Raw genomic sequence first — 24679 nt, 5'->3', positions numbered from 1 at the left:
ATTTTTAGTCCCTGAGGTGACGGCAATGATGACGATGATGATGGCTGGCATTCATAGAGCCCCGTAAGGTTGACAAAGTATCTTCTCATTTTATCCTCACAGCACTCTGGGAGGTTGGTGTTATTGTCATCCCTATTTTTCAGACAAGGAGACTGAGGCCAGGAGGGGTTGTGACTTGCCCCGGGTCACACAGCTAGTGTGACCCAGGCTGTATGTGAACTTAGCTCCTCCTACTCTCAAGCCCTGCGCTCTCTCCGATGAACCATTTAGCTGCCTCTGGAGGACTCATCATTCTGACTTCCAGGGCAACTTGGAGGTGGTTGTGCAGAAGAAGGGGGAAAGGGGAAGGGAATAAGCATTTCTCTATCACCTACTCTATGCCAGTAGTTGTGTGTGTGTGTGTGTGTGTGTGTGTGTGTGTGTGTGTGTGTGTGTGTGTGTGAGGCAATTGGGGTTAAGTGACTTGCCCAGGGTCACACAGCTAGTAAGTGTGTAAAGTGTCTGAGGCTGGATTTGAACTCATGTCCTCCTGAATCCGGGGCTGGTGCTCTACCCACTGTGCCACCTAGCTGCCCCGCCAGTGCTTTTCTACAAACATTATTTCATTTGATCCTTTCTACAACCTTGCGCCAAGGTAAGCTCTATTATTATTATTCCCATTTTGCATCTCAGGAAACTTAGGGAAACAGAGGTTTAGTGACTTGCCCTAGGTCACACAGCTAGTAAGTATCTGAAGCCAGATTTGACCTTGGGTCTTCCTATCTCAGGCCAAGTGTTATGCACTGCACTACCCGAATGCTGCTTGGAGTGGGACAATTTGCCCCAGTCGGGTTTAACTGTGTCAGAAGATGGCATGGCCTTTCCCCAGAGATTCTGGTCCCAGCTCCCATGGAGCCACTGAAGGATACTGACCTCCCATCTCCCAGAGATAAACTGTAGGGGCAGCTAGGTGGCACAGTGGATAAAGCACCGTCCCTGGATTCAGAAGGACCTGAGTTCAAATCCGGCCTCAGACACTTACTTGACACTTACTTGACACTTACTAGCTGTGTGACCCTGGGCAAGTCACTTAACCCTCATTGCCCCACAAAGGAAAAAAAAGAGAGAGAGAGAGAAAGAGAGAGATAAAATGTAGGAGGGATAACAGTGGGGAAAGGCAGACGGGGAGAGCAGGGGATGGCACAATACCACACAGGGCCAGTGGAGGACAAAGCATGGAGAAATCGGGAGACCAGTACACCTTGTAGGTTTAGATTGTTGACCCCCAAATCCAGCTTGCCCTAGCCAAGTTATGGCTTTGTTTAGCTCACAGACTTTTTCTGGAGAAAAGGCTGCTTCTTTTATCTCTCCCTTTCCATTGTTCCCAACTCTTTTTTTAACTACCTGGGACCCCTAGATAAAGAAGAAACACCCTAAATACCCATTTCAGCTTTCTCCTTGGACAAAGAAAGGTTAGATAGCTACCCCCTTTCCAATAGGAGAAGTGGTTATGGGGTGTATATATGTGTATGGGGGGGAAGGGAATGTGGGCAGGCAGCTGGGCTACGCTACAGAAAATGTCTGTGCACCACTGAGCCTGCCCATTAGTTCCCATTTGGCCTTGGGAAGCTGTTTTTTTTTTTTTTTCTTCCTCTCTTCTCTCAGATCCATTTTGTTCATCTAAGGATATTAGCCGTTTCGGCTTTGCAGCCAGCTTGCTAATCAGTTTGCCTATTTGACTCACAGGGTTTGCATTTGTCACTGGGACTTAAACACACACTTGTTTTGATTTCTTTTTTGTAAAATTAGAAGCATTTGATGTAATGACTCTACCTAGACACAGCTGGTAAAGTGAGAATAATGTTCAAGTTTGCACAGTTTAAACACAATGTAGACAATAATTAGAAAAGCTATCTTTAGATACTTAGAATAAGCTTTTCTCCGAATTGCAGTGAGTTTTTCCTCGCGTGGCTTTTCAGTGCATATATACAGAAGTGCCTATATGCAGAATAAAGAAAATCAGCTAGTGTTTTGGTCAACTTGAAAGGGGGAAAAAGACTTCAGGAAATAAACCATCTGATTTTAGATCTGAAGCATTTCAACTGAATGCATAAAATCTTTACATTCTCCATATTTCTCATGCCTACCATATGATCAAATAATTTTAGGTGACAGATTGCAACTGATAAATTGCTACAATATGCTGGAAGTAATGCTCAGTCTGTGGTGAGGGTGGAGAGGGAGAATGACGCACACAATAAAGACAATTAATCATCTATACCAGGAAAATTACCCCATTTTTATTCCAGGTAACAAAAAATATAGTTATGATGCATGGTGATTAGAGAATCCAATAAAGCGAAGTCTGCAAATAAATAGAACTTCTTTTCTTTAAATAAAACAAAACAGCAGCGATTAAAAAAAGCCAATTGTTTTAAATTTAATAGGTTATCACTGGTCTCTGCTAAGATCCCAAAATACATCCCTGCATTCATACAGACTAGGGAAAGTCAAACTTTTCAGTATTCTGCAAACTGCCCTGTGCATCAAAAAACCCTCATTTAGGAAAGAAGTGATAAGAAAAATAAGGCAGCACATCTAAATCTATCATTTTAAATTGCCTTCATGCTGTACTAAGATTTTTTTCTTTTTTCTATTTTTTTGTATCAGCTGTAACATTGTGAGAGGGGACCTTCTCATTTTTTCCTTCTCTTTTATTTCTAATTAGATTCACCAATGGTCTCTCAAACACACCCTCCCCCTTTCTCTCTCTCTCTCTCATCTTTGCAATTGTCTTTGTCCAGCGAGTCTTTGCTTTATAACTCAGTAGCAGGAATGAAAAGCACCTGGAAATTCACATGTACCTGAAAGCGTTGTGAGTTTGGGGATTCTCAGCCTTTTGGCTGGCCATTGAGCTGTCTAACTGGAACTGTCTCATGTTCAAGAATGGAAAAGAGGGGAGGAAGAGCTGACTAGGCAGGGCTCAGAAGCAAAGCAGAAATAAATCTTGCTCAAATAGCTATCTTTCTGGAGGGGAGGTCTGGTTTTGCAGAGAAAGAGACATCAAGTCAAAACTGCAGTGAGAAGAATAAAGCTTGTTGGAGAGTCCTATTCAGTTAAGAAAGCTAGCTGGCTGACTTTGGATTGGTATGGGGAAGAAAATGACCAAAAAATGCACACACATACATACAGCCATCATCTGTATTTCCTTAATGATATTTGAAATTCTTTGAATAAGGGATAAATGTTCCCCTCCAGTTTTAAGGAACATCGCGCATTATATTCATACTAATGTGTAAATGATTGCTATCAGATTTTTTTTTCCGGGAAGGACTTTGGAAAGTGGGGTGTTCATGGGACACCTGAAAAGCTGGGGAGAGTGGGAAAACAAACGTCACTCCTTCACAATCTTGCCTAAGGCTAGCTCTAGGTAAAGGCATCTAATACCACTTGCCTGGGACTGAGCTGAATGCCACTGGGTGCCTCCTGGCTAGAGAAAGCCTCAGGGAATACTTGCTAGAGGCAGGGAAGAATCTGGTGGGGAAGGAAGGCTGGCATGGGAATGGGTCTCAGGGACCCCTTTTTTAAAGGAAGGGATCTATTTTCTCAGGCCTTAATTAAAGAACCACAAATTCTCATATAAACTTGCATGTAGAAATCAGCGCCTAAAGGCTGCCAGGTACCCGGGCAGTCACAAGAAAAGAGCAGCTGTCATTATGAGAAGTGTCAATGTCAGTTGCATCTCTCCATATATGCCCTATTCTGCATTCTGCCTGGACAGTACTGGAAAGACAGGAAGCAATCCACATGTGGCGGGGGCATTCTGTCTGACAAAAATGGGCATGTCAGGATGCAGCTGGGTGGTAAGACCAAGTAGTGACATTTTGCTTTAAAAACAAAACAAAATAAAACATCAATAACTGGGAAACTCACAAAATTTTGGCTTTTCAGTAAAAAGTGTTCCACAGGAGGAAATTCAACAGAGCAGTGTTTTAGAGCAAGGTTTAAAGTGTGGGGGGGGAACCGAGTTTAGGCAAGTTTGAACCTTTTTCTTTACTATCTATGAACAAGAAAAAAACCAAGTTGTGTATGGGTAGGGAAGATGGATATACAACATTGTCATGGCAACATATCCAACAGCAGTCTGGCCCCAATGCCACCAAGGTCAATGCAACACCCAGCACCCCTCTTTAGCCTGTTCACCACCAGGGCTTCTCATACTTGGGATTCCTCTCGGCTTCCCTGACCGTGGTATGATGTGCTGGAGTAGATTATAAACTCTGTTTTCCAGGAGTTTATAAATGGATTGTAAAGATGTGCACCTGGCAAACTGTGTGTCAAAGCCGGAGCTTGGGCTAGGAGAGATTTTTCTTTTTATTATTATTTTATTAAATTTGGCTCTGCTTTCCTTCAGCGCCTTTAAAGTGCTACTTGGGAGAGCTGAACATTTGCAGGCAGTTAAGGCCGGGTCCAGCAGGAAAATTACCTCTGTGGCTGCTGGCCCATGCAGGCTTTGCAGCTGCAGAGGCAAATTCCCTCCCCAGGAAGTTGTGTGGATGGGGGCTGAGTGGGGTGAGGCAGAGGGGCTGCGTGGATGTGGATGGGGTAGCTCTCCTCTCCAGCAGCAGTATTACCTGACCACTGGCTCTGTAGAGGTCAGTAACCCCTGGGGCTGGCAGGATGGAAGACAGTCACTGAGCATACTCTGTGCATCTCTTTCCACTCTCACACCCTCACTGGGCTGGCAACTTCTTCCTCTTCTTGTTTTGTTTTGTTTTGTTTTTGTGGGCAATGAGGGTTAAGTGACTTGCCCAGGGTCACACAGCTAGTGTCAAGTGTCTGAGGTGGGATTTGAACTCAGGTCCTCCTGAATCCAGGGCCGGTGCTCTATCCACTGCACCACCTAACAGCCCCCCTCCCGGTGTCTTCTTACTGACCAGTTAGCAGTCCCCATAAAAACCCACCAACCCAACATCTCATGGGATGGGTAGAAAAGCCTGGAGCTCGACACTGTCTCTAGTGTCATTGCCCATAAATGTGGGGAGGGGAAGAATAAATAATAAATGACCATCTCTGTAGTGTTTTAAGTTCTGTGAATTAGGTCCCAATAGTTGTGTGAATTAGGCTGTAGGGGTATTACCACAACTTGCCCATGTTCCGTATCTACTAAGTGGATCTGGGACCTGAACTCAGCCCTCTTTATCACCCTGCAAAGGCAGAGACAGGAAAACAAGGTGACTACCACATACTCAAATCTACGGATTCCATTGCCAACATCATAAACTTAACCTGCACGTTCTCTTATGGGGATGGTTAGGAGGAAGATTAAAAAAAATAACCACATAAGGAGCCCCTCTTGTTTATTCAAGCCCCTGAAGAGGTTCTCAGGGGACTGATTCTGGCTTTCAGATGAACTTTCAGCTTCCTGGGGGAAATGATTTGACCCTGGGACATGAGGAATTCCATTGTTTGAAGATGTGGCCCATTTCCCATTATACTACAGCATAAGCAGATGCTATCTCTCCTCACCCAGGGGCTTCCTAGAGAGACCAAACTTGATCCTGGAGATGCGTCTATCTTCTCTCAGGGTTCAAGTTTCACAGCTGCACAGGCAGCAAACTAGGTAGCTGTCTAGTCGAAGTAGAAGTCTAGGTTCATAGACTTGGAGCAAGAAGGAATCTTAGAAGACACTGCACCTGCCACTTTACAGATAAGGAAAAGTTAAGTGATTTGCCCCAGAACCACAGAGCTCTGCTCTTGTCTTTTCTCAACAAAGCAAATAAACTGAATGGGATGAGAATGCGCCACAGATGGAGACGTTTGAAAGGTGAGAATCATTTTCCCCTGGCTCTACCTTTGACCTTACTTTCCAAATTGCCTCCTGGGACTATAAATGTACCAACCAATGCCTAAGTTGGCATACTTATCATTTACCCAACAACACAAGCACCCAGATGAGGGGTATGAATTCAGAATAGGAAAACAAGCCCTCAAAGCCTGCCGAGTCCCCTCTCCACCCACCATTCCCAGCTGTGACACATTGCTACAGGCGCTGTGCCAAGAGCATCCATGTGGAGGAGACCCAACAAGGCCTTGACATGACAAAGTGTCACGGTGGGCCCTTCGGACCCATTATGCTCAATTATGTCTCTCTTCCCAACAGCCTTAATCATTACAAATACCGGGGACCTGATTAAAAAGCCCATCAGTTTCAAGCTCTTCCCATAATTTTGATCGACAACATTAAACGTTAATAGAAAAACATCTTATCTCTAATAAAACAAATGCCGACACAAAGACGGATGGGAAAAACCAGCCATATGGCGCACACTATTTTCAGTGCCTGCCCGTGTTCACAGCAGTACATCTTCAGTAGTAAGAGATGACGGTGAGAAGATTGAGGACCAGCATTTAATAAATCAAGCTGAACTTTCATCAAAATACCCACAGTTTGCAACAGGATCAGAAGATTTTAAGTCCCAGACTTGGGAGTATTTGAGGAGAGAGTTACTTCTAATGTGTTGTTCTGTGGCTTAATTCTTGTCATCCCTAGTGCCTTTCGTGTGTTACAATTTCCAATCTCTTTATCCTTCATGTCTTCACAATGCCCGAGCAGCTCCCCTCTGGGATACCTTTCTCCTCTTCCAGGTCACAGCCTCCCGGGGCATGTTCCTTCCCCAAACCCAAGGACTCACTGGAACCAAAGGGATCGGGGCTAGACAAAGGAGACTCTCTGTTGGATGCCTCTCTGATCTGGGAGGGGCCTGTCCCTTTCCTTGGGTCCTCTTGGGAGCTCCCTTTTCTGGTCCCTTCTAGTTCTTCAGCTGCCTGTTCCTCTGTCAGTTTAATTATTTCACTTCCAAGCCTGTTTATTTCTTCTTCCTCAGAAGGTAACTGGGGTAATGAGGGATGAAAGTGCTTGCGTTGGTTCCCGTACTTGGGCTTGGCTGGGGAATTGTCAGAGAGCTGGGCTGCAGCCTCCTCTGGAGCTGTCAGTGCCACAGTAACAGAAGAACTTTCATCTCTTTGCTTCTGCTCCCCTGAAAACAGAAGTAGGACAGCATCAAACTGCTGGAAGAAAATACATTTTTATTTCCCTACACACACGCTTTTAGATTTGTCTCTACGGTGTGATTTTTAAAAAAATAAAATCTAGTCTCTCCTGTCATAGGACCTTTGAAAAGGGAAAACGGGGATGTGAGGGCATGGAAGGTAGGATGCAGAAGCTAAGAGGAAGACTGACATTCAAGGGGGAAAACCACTTCGGTGATTAGACATCCTGAGTTATTAATGGAGGAAAGGAATCATTTATACATCTGCCCATGATCCTATTCAGTGTCTTAAGTTATTTCCAGGCTTCCCGTTCATCCCTATTAAGCTTCTGAATTGAGGAAAAGGTTTTGCAGAGTTTTACCGCTAAATTAATGCATAGGGATGATTTCATCCCAATTTCAGATGGCTGAATCTAGCCACCATCAAGAGCAATGGAGTCATGACAAGGATCCCAGAAGGAACGGTGGTCAAAGAGACCTGGGATCTCTTTCAAGCTTGGCCACTGATCCAGAGGTATGTGAGATGATGGGCAAGTCCTTTCCCTTGTCTGTTTTCTGGTCTGAAAAAATGCGAGCTCACCTGCATCTCTAAGGTCAAAGGATCCTGAATTTGTAACTACCCAGGTAACTTTGGACAGTTTCCCTTACTGCTCTGGATTTCAGCTTCTTCATTTGCAAAATGAGGCAGGCATACTAAGGTCCCTTCCAGCTTTTAATCGATTGTCCTGTTTTGAGCTGGAAGGAGATCATCTAATCCAACAGCCTTGTTTCTATAGATGAGGACCAGAGAAGAGACGTGCATTCCCCAGAGTTATTCATGCACTAAATAGCTGGCTCAAGATTTGAACCCAGGTCTTGGTTATTCTGGTTATAAGTGTACATTATTTTTATGCATCAGTGTAGTGTGGGGGCAAGAGGAGTGGGGAATTTAGAGTGGGACAACCTGGCTTATAGTAACTGATTTTCTAGTGACTTGTTAAGTGACCTGTTGAGGTAAACAGAACACTCTGGTCTTGGAGACAGAGGACCTGGGTTTGAATCCCACCTCCAATGTATACTATCTGTGTGACCTTGAGCAAGTCACTTAATCATTCAGCCTCAATTTTTACACTTATAAAAGGAAGGAACTGGAATTGATGGCCTCTGATGTTCCTTCTGGCTCTAGATCTATGGGCCTATGATTTATTTTCTGAGATATGGTGGTTAGCCTCCCTGGACCTCAGTTCTCTTTCTGGAAAATGAGATTGGATGGTTTCTCATGTCTAATCTAATTCTAAATCCATGACCCCCATGTTTCTAAATTCAGTACTTTTCCCATGATATCAAACTATCTCCCTTCCTAGCTCTAAAATTCCATGATTTGCCAGCCCATTGGGACAGTCTCTCCTCGAATTTTTCATGCCACTAAGTTTGGTCACTCCCATATATTTCATCATTTTCTATGACATCTACCTATATACATGTCTAATATTCTTTCCTACTCATCCCAGAAGCCTCTCCCCTCTCTAGACAAAAGGCTCCCCACTAGACAGAAAGCTCCTCAAGGTCAGGAGCCATACTATTTTTATTCTTGGTATGCCAATATTTGTTTAAAGAGACTATAGCGGGGCAGCTAGGTGGTGCAGTGGATAGAGCACTGGCCCCTGGATTCAGGAGGTCCTGAGTTCAAATCCGGCCCCAGACACTTAACAATTAGTAGCTGTGTGACCCTGGGCAAGTCATTTAATACTAATTGCCTCACCAAAGAGAGAGAGAGAGAGAGAGAGAGAGAGAGAGAGAGAGAGAGAAGAGACTATAGCAAAAAACAAAACAAAACAAATACAAAAACCCCCAAATAACCTAGAAACAAAGAAGATACTCATTAGCTGGGAAATGGCTGAATAAATTGCAGCATATGAATCTAAAAGAGTAATATTGTTTCATAAGAAATGATGGGGATAGGCTTTGGATTGAGACAGGAGTGGTAATCTCATTAATGCAGATAATTCCCAGGTAAAAAAAACTCCTTCTACCACGATGGCTATCAGAGGCAGGACATGAATCCAGCACCTGAACCCAGCTTCTCTTGACTCTGAGACAAATTCTGTAGTTGCTGTGCCATGGCTGATAATGAACATGACAAAATCAGAGAAACATCGAAAGAGTTCTATGAACTGATACAGAGCAAAGAAAATAGAGTTAGGAGAATGATATGCAATAACATAAGGGAAACTAACACTAAAAACATGAAAATTATGATTAAACATGATGGCCAATCTTGGTTACGAAGGCTGATGATGAAACTAGTCTCCTTCCTGCATGTAAACAAGTGGTGGATTACAGGCATGAAACACTGCCCAAGAAACTCAGATGTCGTTGCCGCACTAGCTAATTATACTTAATTGTTTTCCTTTGTTATAACAAGGGGTTATTGGAATGTGACTGAGCTGCAAACCAAACAAAAAACCTGGAAGACATTAATGAGATATTTAAACAGCCATAAAAAACTGCATTACAGGAAATTACTTTTCTTAGTAAGGCCTGGCATTTAACATGAGACCCTCAGTTTTCTTCAGAGCTGATTTTTGTCTTTAACACTGGGGCCCCATAATGATAAGTCCTTAGAATAAACCAAGAAGTATCTGTGGGTGCCTTGTGACTGACCAGCTGGTGTCTATATGAGACAAAATGGTATCTTCCAGGGGTGAAAATCAATCAAGACTCTGAGTTCTAAGGCTACATCTTGGCCTAACAAACTGTGACTTCAGGCAAGTCTCTTTCCCTCTTTCTGGGACCCATAACTTTCATCTATAAAATGAGGGGGAGGGAGATGAACTCTAATGCCTCCTCTGGCTCTAAATCAGTAGTGGATTGCACAGAGGACTTGGAGTCAGGAAGACTTGGGTTCAAATCCTGTCTCAAACTCACTCTGTTACCATGGTAAAGTCATGAAACTTCTCCAGGCCTCAGTTTTCTTGTCTGTAAAATGGGTTGTTGTGGAAGTTCCTTGCAAGGAGAGATTGTTTCATTCTTTGCACCTTTATCACCAGTGTCTGCCACATAAGCACTTAACAAATGCTTGTTGATTGATGATGAGTGTAAAGTTCTTGACAAAACTTAAAAATGCTACGTAAATATTAGCTGCTATTGGTACATGATCCCCTATTATTAACAATCACCATGAACTTGGCAGTATTGGTGTTACTATTACATAGACGGAGAAATATTGAAGCTCAAATTGATTTCTACCCACCACAAAAGCAAACAAGAACAAATGGTAAAATACTGACGTAATATCCCTTTAAGGAGGGATTTTGGTTTTATCTCTACTATTGTTAAAAAGAGATTCAAGGGACAGCTAGGTGGCGCAGTGGATAGAGCACCGGCTTTGGAGTCAAGAGGACCTGAGTTAAAATCCAGCCTCAGACACTTACTAGCTGTGTGATCCTGGGCAAGTCACTTAACCCCAATTTTGCCTCATCAGAGAGAGAGAGAGAGAGAGAGAGAGAGAGAGAGAGAGAGAGAGAGAGAGAGTGAGCAAGCATGATATAGTAGAAAGGGCCCTGGGTTTGGAGTCAAAGAACCCAGGTTCAGATTGGACAATGAGACTTACTCTCTGTATGATGGATGCTAGGCACACTTAATTTCCTGAGCCCCCTGTTTGCTACTCCATAAAATGAAGGAAATGGACTAGCTATTGCCAGATGTACTTTTCAGCTGTATGAGTGAATTTTCCTAGAGCATTTTGCCGCATCACGTTCAACCTTGTATCAGGTTTGCATCTGGGGCATGAGCCACCCCTTGCCCCACCTACCCATGAAAGCAAAGACTAAGTCACTTTTTCATTTTTGTATTCCTGATGCCTTGCACTGTGTAGGTACTTCACAGATATTTTTTTTTTGAGGGGCAATGAGGGTTAAGTGACTTGCCCAGGGTCACACAGCTAGTAAGTGTCAAGTGTCTGAAGCCAGATTTGAACTCAGGTCCTCCTGACTCCAGGGCCAGTGCTTTATCCACTGTGCCACCTAGCTGCCCACTTCACAGATATTTGTTGAACTGAGTCAAAAGGACAGGGTTCAATCTGGTAGTGAATTTAAACTTATTTATGGGTAGAAGGTTTTTAATGCATAAATGGAAGCTTTTTGTGAAGAATGGGGCCATGAATCCTTTTGTAATGCAGGGCTTCATATTGACTTAAAGTCATCTGTTAGATAAAAAGTTGGGCCCTCTCTTGTTACAGAAATCCACCTACGGCAGTAGAGGAGTGGAATTAGGTGCCAAATTGGCTTGATTGTAAATTTACCCTCAAAATAAGATCTCCTTGAAAGGAGATGTACGTGTGTGCACGCACATGTAAGTGCATACATGTGTGTGTCTACAAGAACACTGATTATAAGCCACATTAAGATTTTATATGTGTCAGATTTGGCAGGGGGTGGGGGGAGACTGAATGTTTGGGGGTTTTTCCCACACCTAAAAATGAATATCTCTCAGTGCCACTGCAGAGAACCACAGAAAATAGTGACTTTGGGGAAAAGTGAGCGAGTTTGGATATCATTTGGGCAACCTCATTTACAGGGAGTAAATTATGGTACTTTCTGAGGTTAAACTTTTCACTAACGTGAGGTGAATAAACTCCTCCTGGAAATTACTCTTCTGAAATTACTTCTTCCAGGACACTTAATAGTATATCCCAGTGCCCTGGAAAAATTAATTAACCTTACAAGTTAAAGCCTAACCCCTAAACCGTTTACAATGTGTTTTTACTGTGTGTCAGATTAATCTTCTCTTCTTAATTTACATCTGAGTGAGGGTGGTCTAAATTATACTTAGGCCCTTTGGTTCCTGATGTCCTCCTGGTGCCATCTTTCCAGACTTGCTCTCCTCTGTATTGAAGAGGATGAATCTCCTTAAAATGGCAAGCCTTAGAGATTGCCACATGGAGCAATTTTTCTTTCTGGGAAGTGCCGCAGTCCTAAGAGGAGGTCAAAACAAAGTCATTCTTGGGGAATGAGCACCCAGCCCAATGCCATCTCTGGGTGCCAATGAAAATTTAACCTATTGTGACAACAGGCCAGCTTCTCACCTTAACCCCTGCATGGCCCAAGTAGAGGGTTCCTAAAACCTCATGATCCCAATAATATCCTCAGAACAAAGGGTCACTCCTGGGCAGAAATGACACATAGATATCAGGGAGGTTTGCATAAAGACAATTTGAGACCTTCCCTTTTTCATCATAGAAATCCCTGAGATGTATTTTCAAGTCTTTATCTGGGGTAAGACAAAAGGAAAAGCAGCTTGGCTTATTTGCAGGGAGCAATAAAACTGTCTAGTAATTCAGTAACTTTGGAGGCTTGGACCTCTGAAGCTCTGGTATTGTTCTTTTCTTTCTTTTTTGTTTAAAAAAGCACAAATCATTGCTGCTTCCATGGAAGTGAATTTCTAAGCTGGCCAACAATGGAAAAACACATTATCATTAATAATAGTAATTATTCTGTGCATTATTAGCAATAATGCAGGGAATTACTATCATTAATAATTATTAATAATAATACACATAATACCAATACAACTAATGATGATGCAATCAAGTAGTATAAAGAAACTAGACCATAGAAAGGGAAAAGGAAAAATGAGACTCACGCTCTGACAATCCCAGAGGCAGAAGCACTCAGCATGCTAGGATCTGGATTGCCCATTCTTTCCAGTGACCAGAAAGGGACGGTTATTCTCTTTTGTTTACTGGTCTTTGTTGGACTCTGTCCCACCAAATGGGTGTGATTTGCTTTTGGTTTCATTTAATCACACACACAACTGCCGATGAAGCTGACAGAACAGTGTGCTTGTTACCATGACCAGCCACAATGGCTGGCTTCTGGAACAATGAGGGCTAATGATGGAGCTTTAGAAGCTCTTATTTGGAATCAGATGATTACTTAAGCCTCCCTTGTGAAAATAATGCCAGGCACTCAGCTTTTACATCTCAGCTTCCGAGGCCCCATCTCAGAGCCTCTGACTGGGGAAGAGTACAAAAAGAGAGGAGGCAGCTCTTGACATGGATGATGGCTGCTGCTTTACAAAGACATCCATCCATCCATCCATCCATCCATCCATCCATCCATCCATCCATCCATCCATCCATCCATCCATCCATCCATCCATCCACCCATAATCACTTATTAAGCACCTACTAAGAGTCAAGCACTATGGTCTAGTATTGAGGAGAAGACAAAAGAATGACACAAAAAAATAAAATGAAATAATCCCTGCTCTGAAGGAGCTCAGAGTGTATTGGGAGAGACAATATGTATGTATTTGAAATATTTACAGGATAAATATAAACATGAAAAGAAAAAACAAATAGAAGGTAGTTAAGAGAGGGAAGGGCACTAGCAGTTGATTCTTGATTTGTGACTTGAAAAAAAGAGGAAATCTATATGAGCAGGGAGTGCATTCTAGGCATAGGGACAGTCCATACAAAAGAATGGAGATGGGACATGGGAGGTTGTGTGAGGCACACAGAAATCCAATTTAGCTTTTGCTTTCCCAGGTGACTCTCCTCTTGGGACTACACAGTTGGTCAGGCTGATCTTTCAAATCATAAGCCACGTGCAGGACAGGGAGTGGGGAGGCACAATAAGAGTCCAGGTGAAGACCAACTCTGAAATTCCCTAGCCTGTAATTAGGTAACCTTTCTCCTAGATCCTCAGCTATATATACATAAGGTCAGGCTTAAAGCTGAAAGAGACCTCAGAGGCCAGCCAGTCCAACCCGCGCCCTCCCCGCATTTTGCAGATAAGAAAACTGAGGGCCAGAGCATGTAAATGATTTGCCCAACATCCTGCTTTCCATGCTTGCTCCTGATGTGCATCTCTCTCTCTCTCTCTCTCTCTCTCTCTCTCTCTCTCTCTCTCTCTCTCTCTCTCTCTCTCGCGCGCGCGCGCGCGCACCCACACCCACACACACACACACACACAATCTTACGGAGCCACATCAAATAACTTTTTTCAAAACTATGTGCAAGGAGATGGACTAACTCATTCCTGTTATGACCTAGTAAATCAAACTTTTATGTCTCAATCCTGTGCCTCACAAACTTATTGCTTTTGGAAAAATTCACCACTTCTAAAATTAGGAGACTAAGTGAGGATCCAGAACACTTTCTCCTCTACCCAAGATGCTTGGTTCAATCCAATAAGTATTTATTCAGGACCTACTCTGTATGCACTAGGTCTACTATAGTGGGTATTTTGGGAGATACAAAAGAGTAAGATACAGCCCCTATCCATGAGGATCTTCCAAATCATTTATCCATCCATTCACCCACCCACCCACCCATCCATCCATCCATCCATCCATCCATCCATCCATCCATCCATCCACCCACCCACCCATCCATCCATCCACCCACCCACCCATCCATCCACCCATCCATCCACCCAACCATCCATCCACCCATCCACCCATCCATTCATCCACCCACCCATCTACCAATCCACCCATCCACCCATCTACCCATCCATCCATCCATCCATCCAATATTTGGGGGAAAAGTATCGTGTTATGGCAGTATGGAGGGACAGTGAGAGACTTGGACATAGAATGAGGCAAACAAGGTTTGAATCTTGCTCTCACACTAATTGTGAGGCTATGGGAAAATTAATTGACCTCCCTGAAACTCAGTTTCCTCATCTTCAAAATCGGGATAATATTTGTTTTTTTCAACCTTGCCCAGTTGTTGTGAGGAATGTGCTTTGGAAACTTTAAAGCATTATATGTTATTGTTACCACTGTAAACAAACAGCTATACTGCAAGGCAGTAGAAGATCAAAGTCACATAAGTAAAATGTTACAGGAATTTAGGAGTGTGATCATTTCTAGCTAGGGTAAATAAGGAAGACTATGTGGAGGAGGTAATATTTGGACTGAAGGCATTCAGGGAAGGGAGGATTTCATCAAGAGCAGATGGGGAGGGCATTTCCATTGAAGGAAATTATGTCATTAATCTAAAGAGGAAGGTTGGAAGTTAAAGATGTGGTCAATTAGATTCGGGTTTTGTAATAGGGAAGTGACTTTGAGAATGGTGAGTAGTACCATTGATAAAAAGAAGAAGGTCTGAGGGCATATTTGGATCCAGGGGGACAGATATGGAAACAGAAGTTTGAGGGGCTAAGTCTGATGGGTCAAGTCTGATGGGCCAAGTGGGATACCCAGATAGAGACGTCCAAAAGACAAGAAATGAAGGGCTACAAGTTGGGAGAGAGATCTGAGTTAGAATCTGTATGAAGGAGAAACAAAGTTGCAAGAGCAAATGGGATCTCTAAGACAGAAAACTAAGCAGAGTGCTGAGGAAAGAACACCAGGGAAACATTTAAGAGGGGAAAGACCCAGTAGAAAAGACAGAAGGATAAGTTAAAGATGTCAAACCAGATCAGCAAAGTTCTGTCTACCTCCTACCCCCACTACAGCCATAAGGCCATTAGGTTTCATAAGACAATATATGAACTAAAATGAGTGGTACAGTCCATGAGTTACAAGAGGAGCTCAGAGCAGGTAGAGATCAGTGTGTACTCACCATCCTTAATATTTGTTTGGTTTTCTTCTCGCTGATCTATGAATTTCAACAATGGAGATCTTGACCTCTGTATGACTGGAAGAGTGGAATCATTGAAAGTTATGGTGTCCTTGCTTCCTATTATGAAAGAGGAGAAAAACAAATAACGGACATTGACATTCAAACTGCACAATCACCTGGCTATTTGGACTGAATGATTTAATTCATTTTTCATTTAGGACTTGCAGATGGAAACATGATAGAGTTAACTGACCCTGAAGTACAAGAGAAGTACAACAAGAACACAAGCTTGCAAGCCATAAATGTCTACCTCATCATGGAGTCCTGTGAAAAGGCAGTGTGGAGTCATGGAAAGAGAAATGGGCTTTAATTAGGGCAGAAATGTCTTGACTCTGAATCCTGGCTCCATCACTGACTAGGTGGAATAATCTGGGAAAGTCATTTAATCCCTCTGAATTTCCCTGTAAAATAGAGATGATTGAATCCTATATACTAGGGTTCCTGGGAGGATTAATGAGCTAGGTATGAAAGCTTTTAAAAAGGTAAATGGAAAGAATACTAGAGTCAGTGGACTTAGGCTCACATATTGGTTTTGCTACTTATTAACCTGGAGCAAGTCACTTGATTTATTCAGGCCTATTTCCTAGCGCATAAAATAACAACAACAAAAACAACTGTTATTTACATAATACTTCGAGATTTTCAAAGTGCTTTATAACATATTGTCTCATCTGAAGAAGATGCCAACACCCTCTTGGAATCTGTGAGCCCTGTGCTTCATCTACAACGCACTCCTATTGTTATGGTCAACAGTCTTCTTATTTCTTTACCTATTCCTGTATTAATTAATGAATTAAGTCCTTGTGAAACAAACTATTGTCTATCTCCAGCTCCCATTCTTTCATCCCTGTCCTCCTCAACCCCACCTCATCTGCCTCCCACCTTTTCCAGTCTGCCCTCTGGGATTCTTGTTCCATAAAGGAATCAACTTCCATTCATCCTGGACTTTTCCCCCTCATACTTCTCACATCTAATAGACCTCACTGAGCCCTGGGTGCTTAAAAGGGCTTAGCCCCATATAGTTGGGGCCTCTCAGACTTGGTGGGTGCCTGAAACCATAAAAGTCACCATACTCTGATGACTTACTGAGCCGATGAATTTCAAGAAGGAGATGAGGGGGATGTATCTCGAGAACCTAAGTGACACTGTATCCTTGTTGCATAGTCTTGCTGTGTTAGGGCAAAGTATAAACCTCTTCCTTTGTTAAATGTTCAGTGACTGTCAAGCACTTCATCTCACCCCAACATTGAACCTGAACTAAGAGGGTGCTGGCATTAGTGTCACACTTAGAACACTCAGCCTCTTAAATCACATGACCCTGTCCTTCATTCTACCTCAGCCACACATGGGGATGGTCACACTCTGAAGCTTACCATTAACCACATGTATTCTACTTCCTCAATGAGAAACTATGACATTCTTCTCTTACAAATAACCATCTCTCACCCCATCTAACTCCTACTCCTTCATCAAGACCTCCAATACCTCCATCCCTCAGTACCTTTTCAGGCTATTACTACTGCTCCAACTTCACTCTCCTCTTCTTAATCTCAATTCTATAGATAGGGCAGCTAGGTGGCAAAGTGGATAAAGCAGTGGCCCTGGATTCAGAAGGACCTGAATTCAAATCCAGCCTCAGACACTTGACACTTACTAGCTGTGTGACCCTGGGTAAGTCACTTAACCCTCATTGCCCCACAAAAAATACTATAGAAAGCAATGTCAACTTTACACCATCCTCTTCCCTTGAATCCTTGACACCCTTGTCCTTCCTATTGCTGCTTATCTCTTGCCAAACCCCAGGGCTGAATTACTCCATTCACCTCTTCAGCTTCTAGAGAAAGCCACACAAAATGGTGCTGACTAGGTATGTTATAAATCTATATTATCCAACTTCACCCAGGATCTCACTGTAGCAAGGCAGTTCTTTTATTCCTGCCTAATTGATTCCCTAACTCATTCCTGGAAGAAGCTATTTGAATACTTCTCTTTCTTCCTTCCCTTTTCCACCCATGCCTCTCCCTTCCCTTTCCCTCTCTCGATGGAAGATATTGCTTCTTAACTGAGACAATTGAGACCACTCAACTGGAGTTTTCTCTTCTCCCATAACCCTTTTTGACAACATCCACAACTCCTTCCTTGTTTTCCCCACTCTCTGACAAGGAGGTGGGCCCTTCTCTTTGCTAAGACCAACTCAACTTATGTCCTTAATCCTATTTCTTCCCATCTGCTCCAGCAGATTGCAACCTCAATCATCCCCCCTCTCCTTATTTTCAACCTGTCCCTACCTCCCGGCTCTTTCTTTATAGCCTCCAAATGTGCCCATGTTCTCCATCCTTAAAAACTCTCCAGTAGCTTTGATCATTCAAACAAACTGCTGCTCTACATCTCTTATCCCCCCCCCCCGCCCCTTTTTGGTAAAAATCCTAGAAAAAGGTATCCTACACTCAGTGCCTTCACTTCATCTTCTCTCACTCCTCAACCCTTTACTATCTGGCTTCTGACCCCATCACTTAACTGAAACCACTGTCTCCAAAATTACCAATTATCTCTTAATTGCTTAGTCTAATGACCTTTTCTCCGTCCTTCTCCTCCTCAATCCATCTGCTGCATTTGATCTTGTTGACCACCTCTCCTGGCTGAATTTTTCTGACTCTGTTCTTTCCTGGTTCTCTTTCTTCCTCTCTGACAGCTCCTCCATCTCTTATCTTGGTTCCTTATACACATTACTTCCCCTAACTGTGGGTGTACTCCACAGTTCTTTCTCCTAGGTCCTCTCTTATTTCTCTATATACATTCTCTTTCCTATGGGTTTAATTATCATCTCTATGGAGAATGAACGAATAAATAAAGCATTTATGCAGTGCTTACTATGTGCAAAATACTGTACTAAGCCTTGGGGGGTACAAATAGAGAAATAAGACTCTCATGGAGCCCACTTTTTAATGGGAAAGGTAACAGATGCAAGGTTTCAGCTGTGAAGATATATGGAAAAGTGTCATAGTTTTAGTGTGTAATGGCAAAGCAGATATTAATGCCTCTTCTTTCCACTGATAAAATCATATCAATTTCTGGTGTTGGACAATTTGATCAGTTCCAATGACCTTGGTGACAAGGTTCTGGACCCTAAGTGCTTGTGACCAAAGCACCTGTCAGAGCCAGGCTTCATTCATCTCCACAGAGTCACAAAAGTGTCACAGATATTTGGTCCTAATCTCTTCCTTGAGCTTCAGCCCCAAATGAGCAACTACTTGGTATTGGTGCACTGGCAGATGCCAAACTAGAGACAGCTAGGTGGTACAGTGGATAAAGCATCTGGCCTGGAATCAGGAATATCTGAGTCCAAATCCAGGCTTGTTGGATGACCCTAGGCAAGTCACTTAATCCCTATATGCCTCAGTTCCTCATCTATAAAATGGGGACACACTGGAGAATGAAATGGCAAACCACTCCAGTATCTTTGCCAAGAAAAAATCCAAGGACTAGGGTTCATGGAGTCACGCAGAGTCAGACATGACTGAACAACAACTAAAACATGTCAGACTGGATGCATCAGATACAACTCAAACTTAACATGTCCCAAACTGAACTCATAATCTTCCCTCTTCCCAATGATACTTTTCCCCCAAACATGCCTATTTCTGTTAAGGGTACCATCATTTTTCAGGGTTTTAAGGTTTGTAACTTTGATATTATCCTCAATTCCTGATTCTTTCTTACCCCACATACCCAATCCGTTGCTAAATTCTGTCATTTCTACTTCCACAACACCTTTCTGATCCCTTGTCTTTATGTCAATGGTAACCACCTTCATTCAAATGCTCATCACCTCTCACAAAGATTATTGAAACCACCTCCAAGCTGGCCTCAGTGTTTCATGCCTCTCCCCATTCCAGTCCATTCTACGTGTTTCTCCTAAAGGGTTTCCCCTTAAACACAGAGCTGACCTTGTCACTCCTCTATTTAACTAACTCCAATGGCTCCCTATTGCTTCTAGAATAAAACACAAATTCTTCCAGTTAGTTTTTTAAACCCTTTACAATCTAGCCCCAATCTGTTTTTCCAGCCTCCTTGAACATCCCCTCCCCTCTTTCACCCCACTGGCCTTCTCTGCTCCTTTCACATGACACTCCATGATATCTCCCTTCTTTATGCCTTGCACCACCTTTTCCCCATGCCTGAAATAAATTCATCAACCAATGTGTTTGGAGATTTCCTTGAATTCTCTTAACACTGAATGGATACCAAAGGAACACGTGGACAATCCATCAGTTGTTTCTCATTTTTTGTTTTGTTTTGTTTTGTTTTTGAGGGGCAATGAGGGTTAAATGACTTGCCCAGGGTCACACAGCTAGTAAGTGTCAAGTGTCTGAGTCCGGATTTGAACTCAGGTCCTCCTCAATCCAGGGCCGGTGCTTTATCCACTGTGCCACCTAGCTGCCGCAGTTGTTTCTCATTTTTACTATGTGAGTGACCCCTTTTCTTTTTCTGGTGCCATCCTTTAGACTTGAAGGAACTACTAAATGATTATCTTTATTATACAAATTAAGGATCTGAGGAACAGAGAGATGAAGTGTTTGACCACATAGCACTAAGCAGAATTATAAAATCATCTACCTAAAACTAGAAAGGCTCTCATAGGCCATGAAGTCCAACCTTTTGTCTTACAGATGATGATACTAAACCTTTGAGAGTTTATATAAGTAATTTGTCCAAATTCACACAGAGTAGAATTTGAACCCAGGATTCTCTGGGTCCTAATCCACCTTGCTTTCCCCTATAGTAAAGTGCTTCAGATGGCCTCAAAGATCCCTCTGTCTCTAAGTGGGTGATATTAACAAATATAAATTACTATGTGATGTTATATAACAGTGATAATTATAATAAAATAAACTGACAAGAATGGCTACAGACCTACACCATTTTTAGCTTTCTTTTTTAAAAAAATATTTATTTTATTTGAACTTAAGAAATAAAACAAGCATTTCCATAACATAGTAGAATAGAAAAAGGGATGATTGTATATGAAACTGAAAATCTATTATGCATAACTTTCTATTTATTTTAAATATATAATAAAATTATCATGTAACTTTTTTTTCAAGAAGAGATAATAAGACATATCCCATTTAAAATAATTCTAGACAGTATAAAATACTTGGGAGTATACCTGCCAAAACAAAGCCAGGAACTATATGAACAAAATTATTAAAAAAAAAACTTTTTTATATAAATAAAATCAGATTTAAATAATTGGAGCAATTGTAATTGTTCATGGGCCGATATAATGAAAATGATCTTACCTAAACTAATTTATATATTCAAGACTTACACCATTAAAAGACGGTTTACCGCTCCATTTGTAAGATGCCTGGCTGTTATGATCTGGGTGGAATTAGATCATTTTAAATATCAGGATAAAGCTTGAAGGACTTCCTTCTATCACACTATCATGTCAAACAATTCATGGTCACAATAAACCCAATCAAGGTTACCTGGCTCTTTTAACAGATCCCTATGGGAAAAAACCCATAGCCAGGGGGCAAATGGAAGATGTCAAAGAATTACAAAAGCTTTGTCCGGAGTGACTATTTAGGGAATCACACCAGGCTTAAGTAGAGGGTATGGAAAGAATCTAAGGTCAAGAAACATGAATACAGAAAACATACATATGTGTGTGTGACACATGTGCATGCATGGATTCCCAAAGCAGGTGACTGAAGGAAGTCTAGTTCTGAGGGAGAGAGAACACAATGTAATGAAAAGAACACTAGATTTAGAACCACACATTTTTTATCTCGGCAACCAAGAGGAAGTCACTTCATTTCTCTGAGCCTCAGTTTCTTCATATGTAAAATGAGAATAACAATATGTGGGAAAACAATACTTGCCTTATCTACTTCATAAGGTTCTTATGAGGAAAGTATTTTGCCAATCTTAAATGTCCATAGGAATGTAAATTGTGAGCAAGACTGACTTCTCAGTTGGTCTGAATGCTCCTTCTTGCTTTGGGGATGGGGGCAGGGGTGAGGGAAATGGTCATAATGTATTGGCTGCCTCTTTTTTCCTGCATCCTCAGAGGGTCACCCCATTGCCAAAGCCCCTCCTGATTCTATCCTTAAAAGGTCCAGCGAGCCACTCCTTAGATTTTATGACATGTTCCCTCAAGAGAAAGGGCTCTAGAGACATCCCTGATGGCAAATCCTTTACCTCCAAGTCTTAGGTTTTTTTCATGTGTAAAATAGAGCTAATAACACTGCATGGTCTTCATTTTTAGGAAAACTCTTGTAAAATGCAAAGCACTGATGTCAGTTGTGATTATCGATTGCTACGGATGCCAGAAGCTTCCACAATAGGTTACGATGAGGTTTCCCAAGGGGATTCTTCTTCCATGTTTCTGTTTTCTAACCAACTCTAGGTCATTTTGCTTTTCTGAGCTTCAATTTTCTTGTCTGCAAAATGGGACTAATAATACTACTTACCTCACAGTGTTGTCATGAGGAGAGTGTTTTTCGAACTTTCAAGGGCTCTATAAGTGAGTTGTTACTGTAAATTAGTTTACAATTGACCCAATTGCCAATGTAATCAATTGTCCCTACTTAAAAGCAATGTGCCTGGAAGCACCTCAACCAGTTCAAAAGAAGAGAGGTATTGTTAAATGATATTGAACTATAAACTCTTTAAGGTCAATTTTTTTTTGGTCTCTCTCCACAAGGGTTGAAACTAGGTATTCCTGAACCTGCCAAGAAGTTGAATCTTTTGCCCTCAAACAATTCTGGTAAAACCTGGTCATATGTAAGCCCAGTACAGGTTCTTTAACCTTTAGCCGGATTAGGCTATAGAAAACCCATGCTTTGGGGGCAGCTAGGTGGTGCAGTGGATAGAGCACCGGCCCTGGAGTCAGGAGGACCTGAGTTCAAATCTGGCCTCAGACACTGGACACTTACTAGCTGTGTGATCTTGGGCAAGTCACTTAATCCCAATTGCCTCACCAAAAAAAAAAAAAAAAAAAAAAAAAAGTAAAAAGAAAAAAATGAAAACCCATGCTTGCCATACCAATAATAATAATAAGGTGGCCCTTATTCCCATAAACTTGACTGGGGCTTCCTGTATCGACAGAACACTCAATAACCCAGTTCAGTTATTTACTCTTTGTCCAGTTATGGGCCCAGGTTCCTCATCTATAAAATGAGTGGGTTGGGCACCTTATTCCCCAACAAGTACTCTTTGATCCAGTGACACTGGACTCCTGTCTGTTCTACCAAGAAGATATTCCATCTCTTGGTTCCAGGCATTTTCTCTGTCTGTCCCCCAGTGCCTGCAAAGCTCTCCCTCCTTTGCTCTAACTATTGACCTTCCTGGTTTCCTTTAAGTCCCAACCCAAATTAATTAATTAATTCCCAACCTACTTTCTACAGGAAGCCTTCCCCAGCACCTATTAATTCCAGCGCTTTCTCTCCTTTAATTATTTCCTAATTATCCTGTGTATAGTTTACTTTTTATGTATTTTCTGCATGTTGTCTTTCCCCATTAGATTGTAAACTACTTGAGGGCAAGAACTGTTTTTTGCCTCTTTTTGTATTCCCAATGCTGAGCATAGTGCCTGGCACATTGTAGGTGCTTAATAAATGTTTATTACTTGATTGACTAGATGATCTCTAACGTTCTTCCTGATCTAAAGTCTATGAATTCACATAACCAAAAACTCCTTTTGGTTTTCTAATAAGTTGGTCAAACAGTCTGAATCCCCAAGTCACTCTAATATTTTCTTGCCTAAAAAAGCTTTCCAGGGCACAGCTAGGTGGCACAGTGGATAAAGCAAATGGCCCTGGATTCAGGAGGACCTGAGTTCAAATCCAGTCTCAGACACTTGGCAATTACTAGCTGTGTGACCCTGGGCAAGTCACTTAACCCTCATTGCCCCCCCAAATTAAAAAACACACACACACACCCCAAATCACCAAAAGCTTTCCAGGAGGTACAAGGTCCTTATAACATCACCTTGAGATTATTTCTCCTAATGCATATCACAAACTTTCAGCAACTTCCCAAAGCCTATAGCATAAAATTCAAGTTTTAACATTCTAAAGCTGTCATTCAAGATCCTCTAGGATCCAATTCCAACCCACCTCCCCAGACTCATCTCACGCTACTCCTGCTCAAGTACTTTGCACTCCATCTAAATTGTAACACTCACCATTTACTAAACATGTGCTTGCTCTTTCAGGGTCTGACCATGATCCTGTTCTTTCCCCAGTTAGCACTTTCACCTATGCCTTTGTTGAAATCCTCCTTCAACACCTAGCTCAAAGCTATCTGTTCTATGACACATTCACTGTTAAAAGGGATTTCTGGGGCAGCTAGATGGCACAATGGTTAAAGCACCGGCCCTGGATTCAGGAGTACCTGAGTTCAAATCCGGCCTCAGACACTTGACACTTACTAGCTGTGTGACCGTGGGCAAGTCACTTAACCCCCATTGCCTACAAAAAAAAAAAAAAAGGGATTTCTGGTGCCACTATAGCAAAGTATCTGGCCCAGAGTAACCAACCACTTGTTAACTGACTGACTTTTCCCTCATCTGATTTCACAGCACACTGTACTCCCAGATGTACTTTTCAGATGTATTTGTGTATAATTTCTTGTTTTTTCCTAATCAATTTTAAATTCTTTGAAGGTAAAGACTTTGCCTTGTCCACCTTTCCATTTCCCCCTTCATTAACAATCTTACTCTGGTATCTCATTTTGGTATTGAGATGACCAAGGCTAAGCCAGCAAAAGAAGCTATTGCAGGTTCTGTTAAACTGGAAAAAATTGCATTTGGTCTAAGCAGCTAAATATGTCTGCTATCCAGGGACCCATCTGCATAAGTTTGGAGAAACTCATTAGCAAAAGGTTAGCCTCTAGAGGATGCATTCATTGATCATGGTATCGAATGAAACAGAAGGAAAAATTTTAAATGGCTCCCAGAAAATAACATGGGCTTTTATTAAATGAACATAGTAAGCACTTAAATGTTTGTTAAATGAATGCA

General features: G+C 42.1%; 1 protein-coding gene across 4 annotated transcripts in view; it reads right to left on the bottom strand.

The window, feature by feature from the left end:
* Positions 1–2278: 2278 nt before the first annotated feature.
* Positions 2279–24679, bottom strand: part of CCDC149 (coiled-coil domain containing 149) — a 146264-nt gene continuing 123863 nt past the window's right edge. For all 4 annotated transcript variants that reach the window (XM_043973068.1, XM_043973065.1, XM_043973066.1 and 1 more), the window contains 2 exons: positions 15586–15702; positions 2279–7019 (listed from right to left, as the gene is read on the bottom strand). In XM_043973068.1, coding sequence (XP_043829003.1) covers positions 6571–7019; positions 15586–15702 — 566 coding nt within the window. In that variant the 3' untranslated portion in view covers positions 2279–6570. The remainder of the gene's footprint in view (positions 7020–15585; positions 15703–24679) is intronic.

Source organism: Dromiciops gliroides, chromosome 6, assembly GCF_019393635.1.
Source record: "Dromiciops gliroides isolate mDroGli1 chromosome 6, mDroGli1.pri, whole genome shotgun sequence".
Taxonomy (NCBI): domain Eukaryota; kingdom Metazoa; phylum Chordata; class Mammalia; order Microbiotheria; family Microbiotheriidae; genus Dromiciops; species Dromiciops gliroides.
This window is presented reverse-complemented; position numbering and strand designations above follow the sequence as displayed.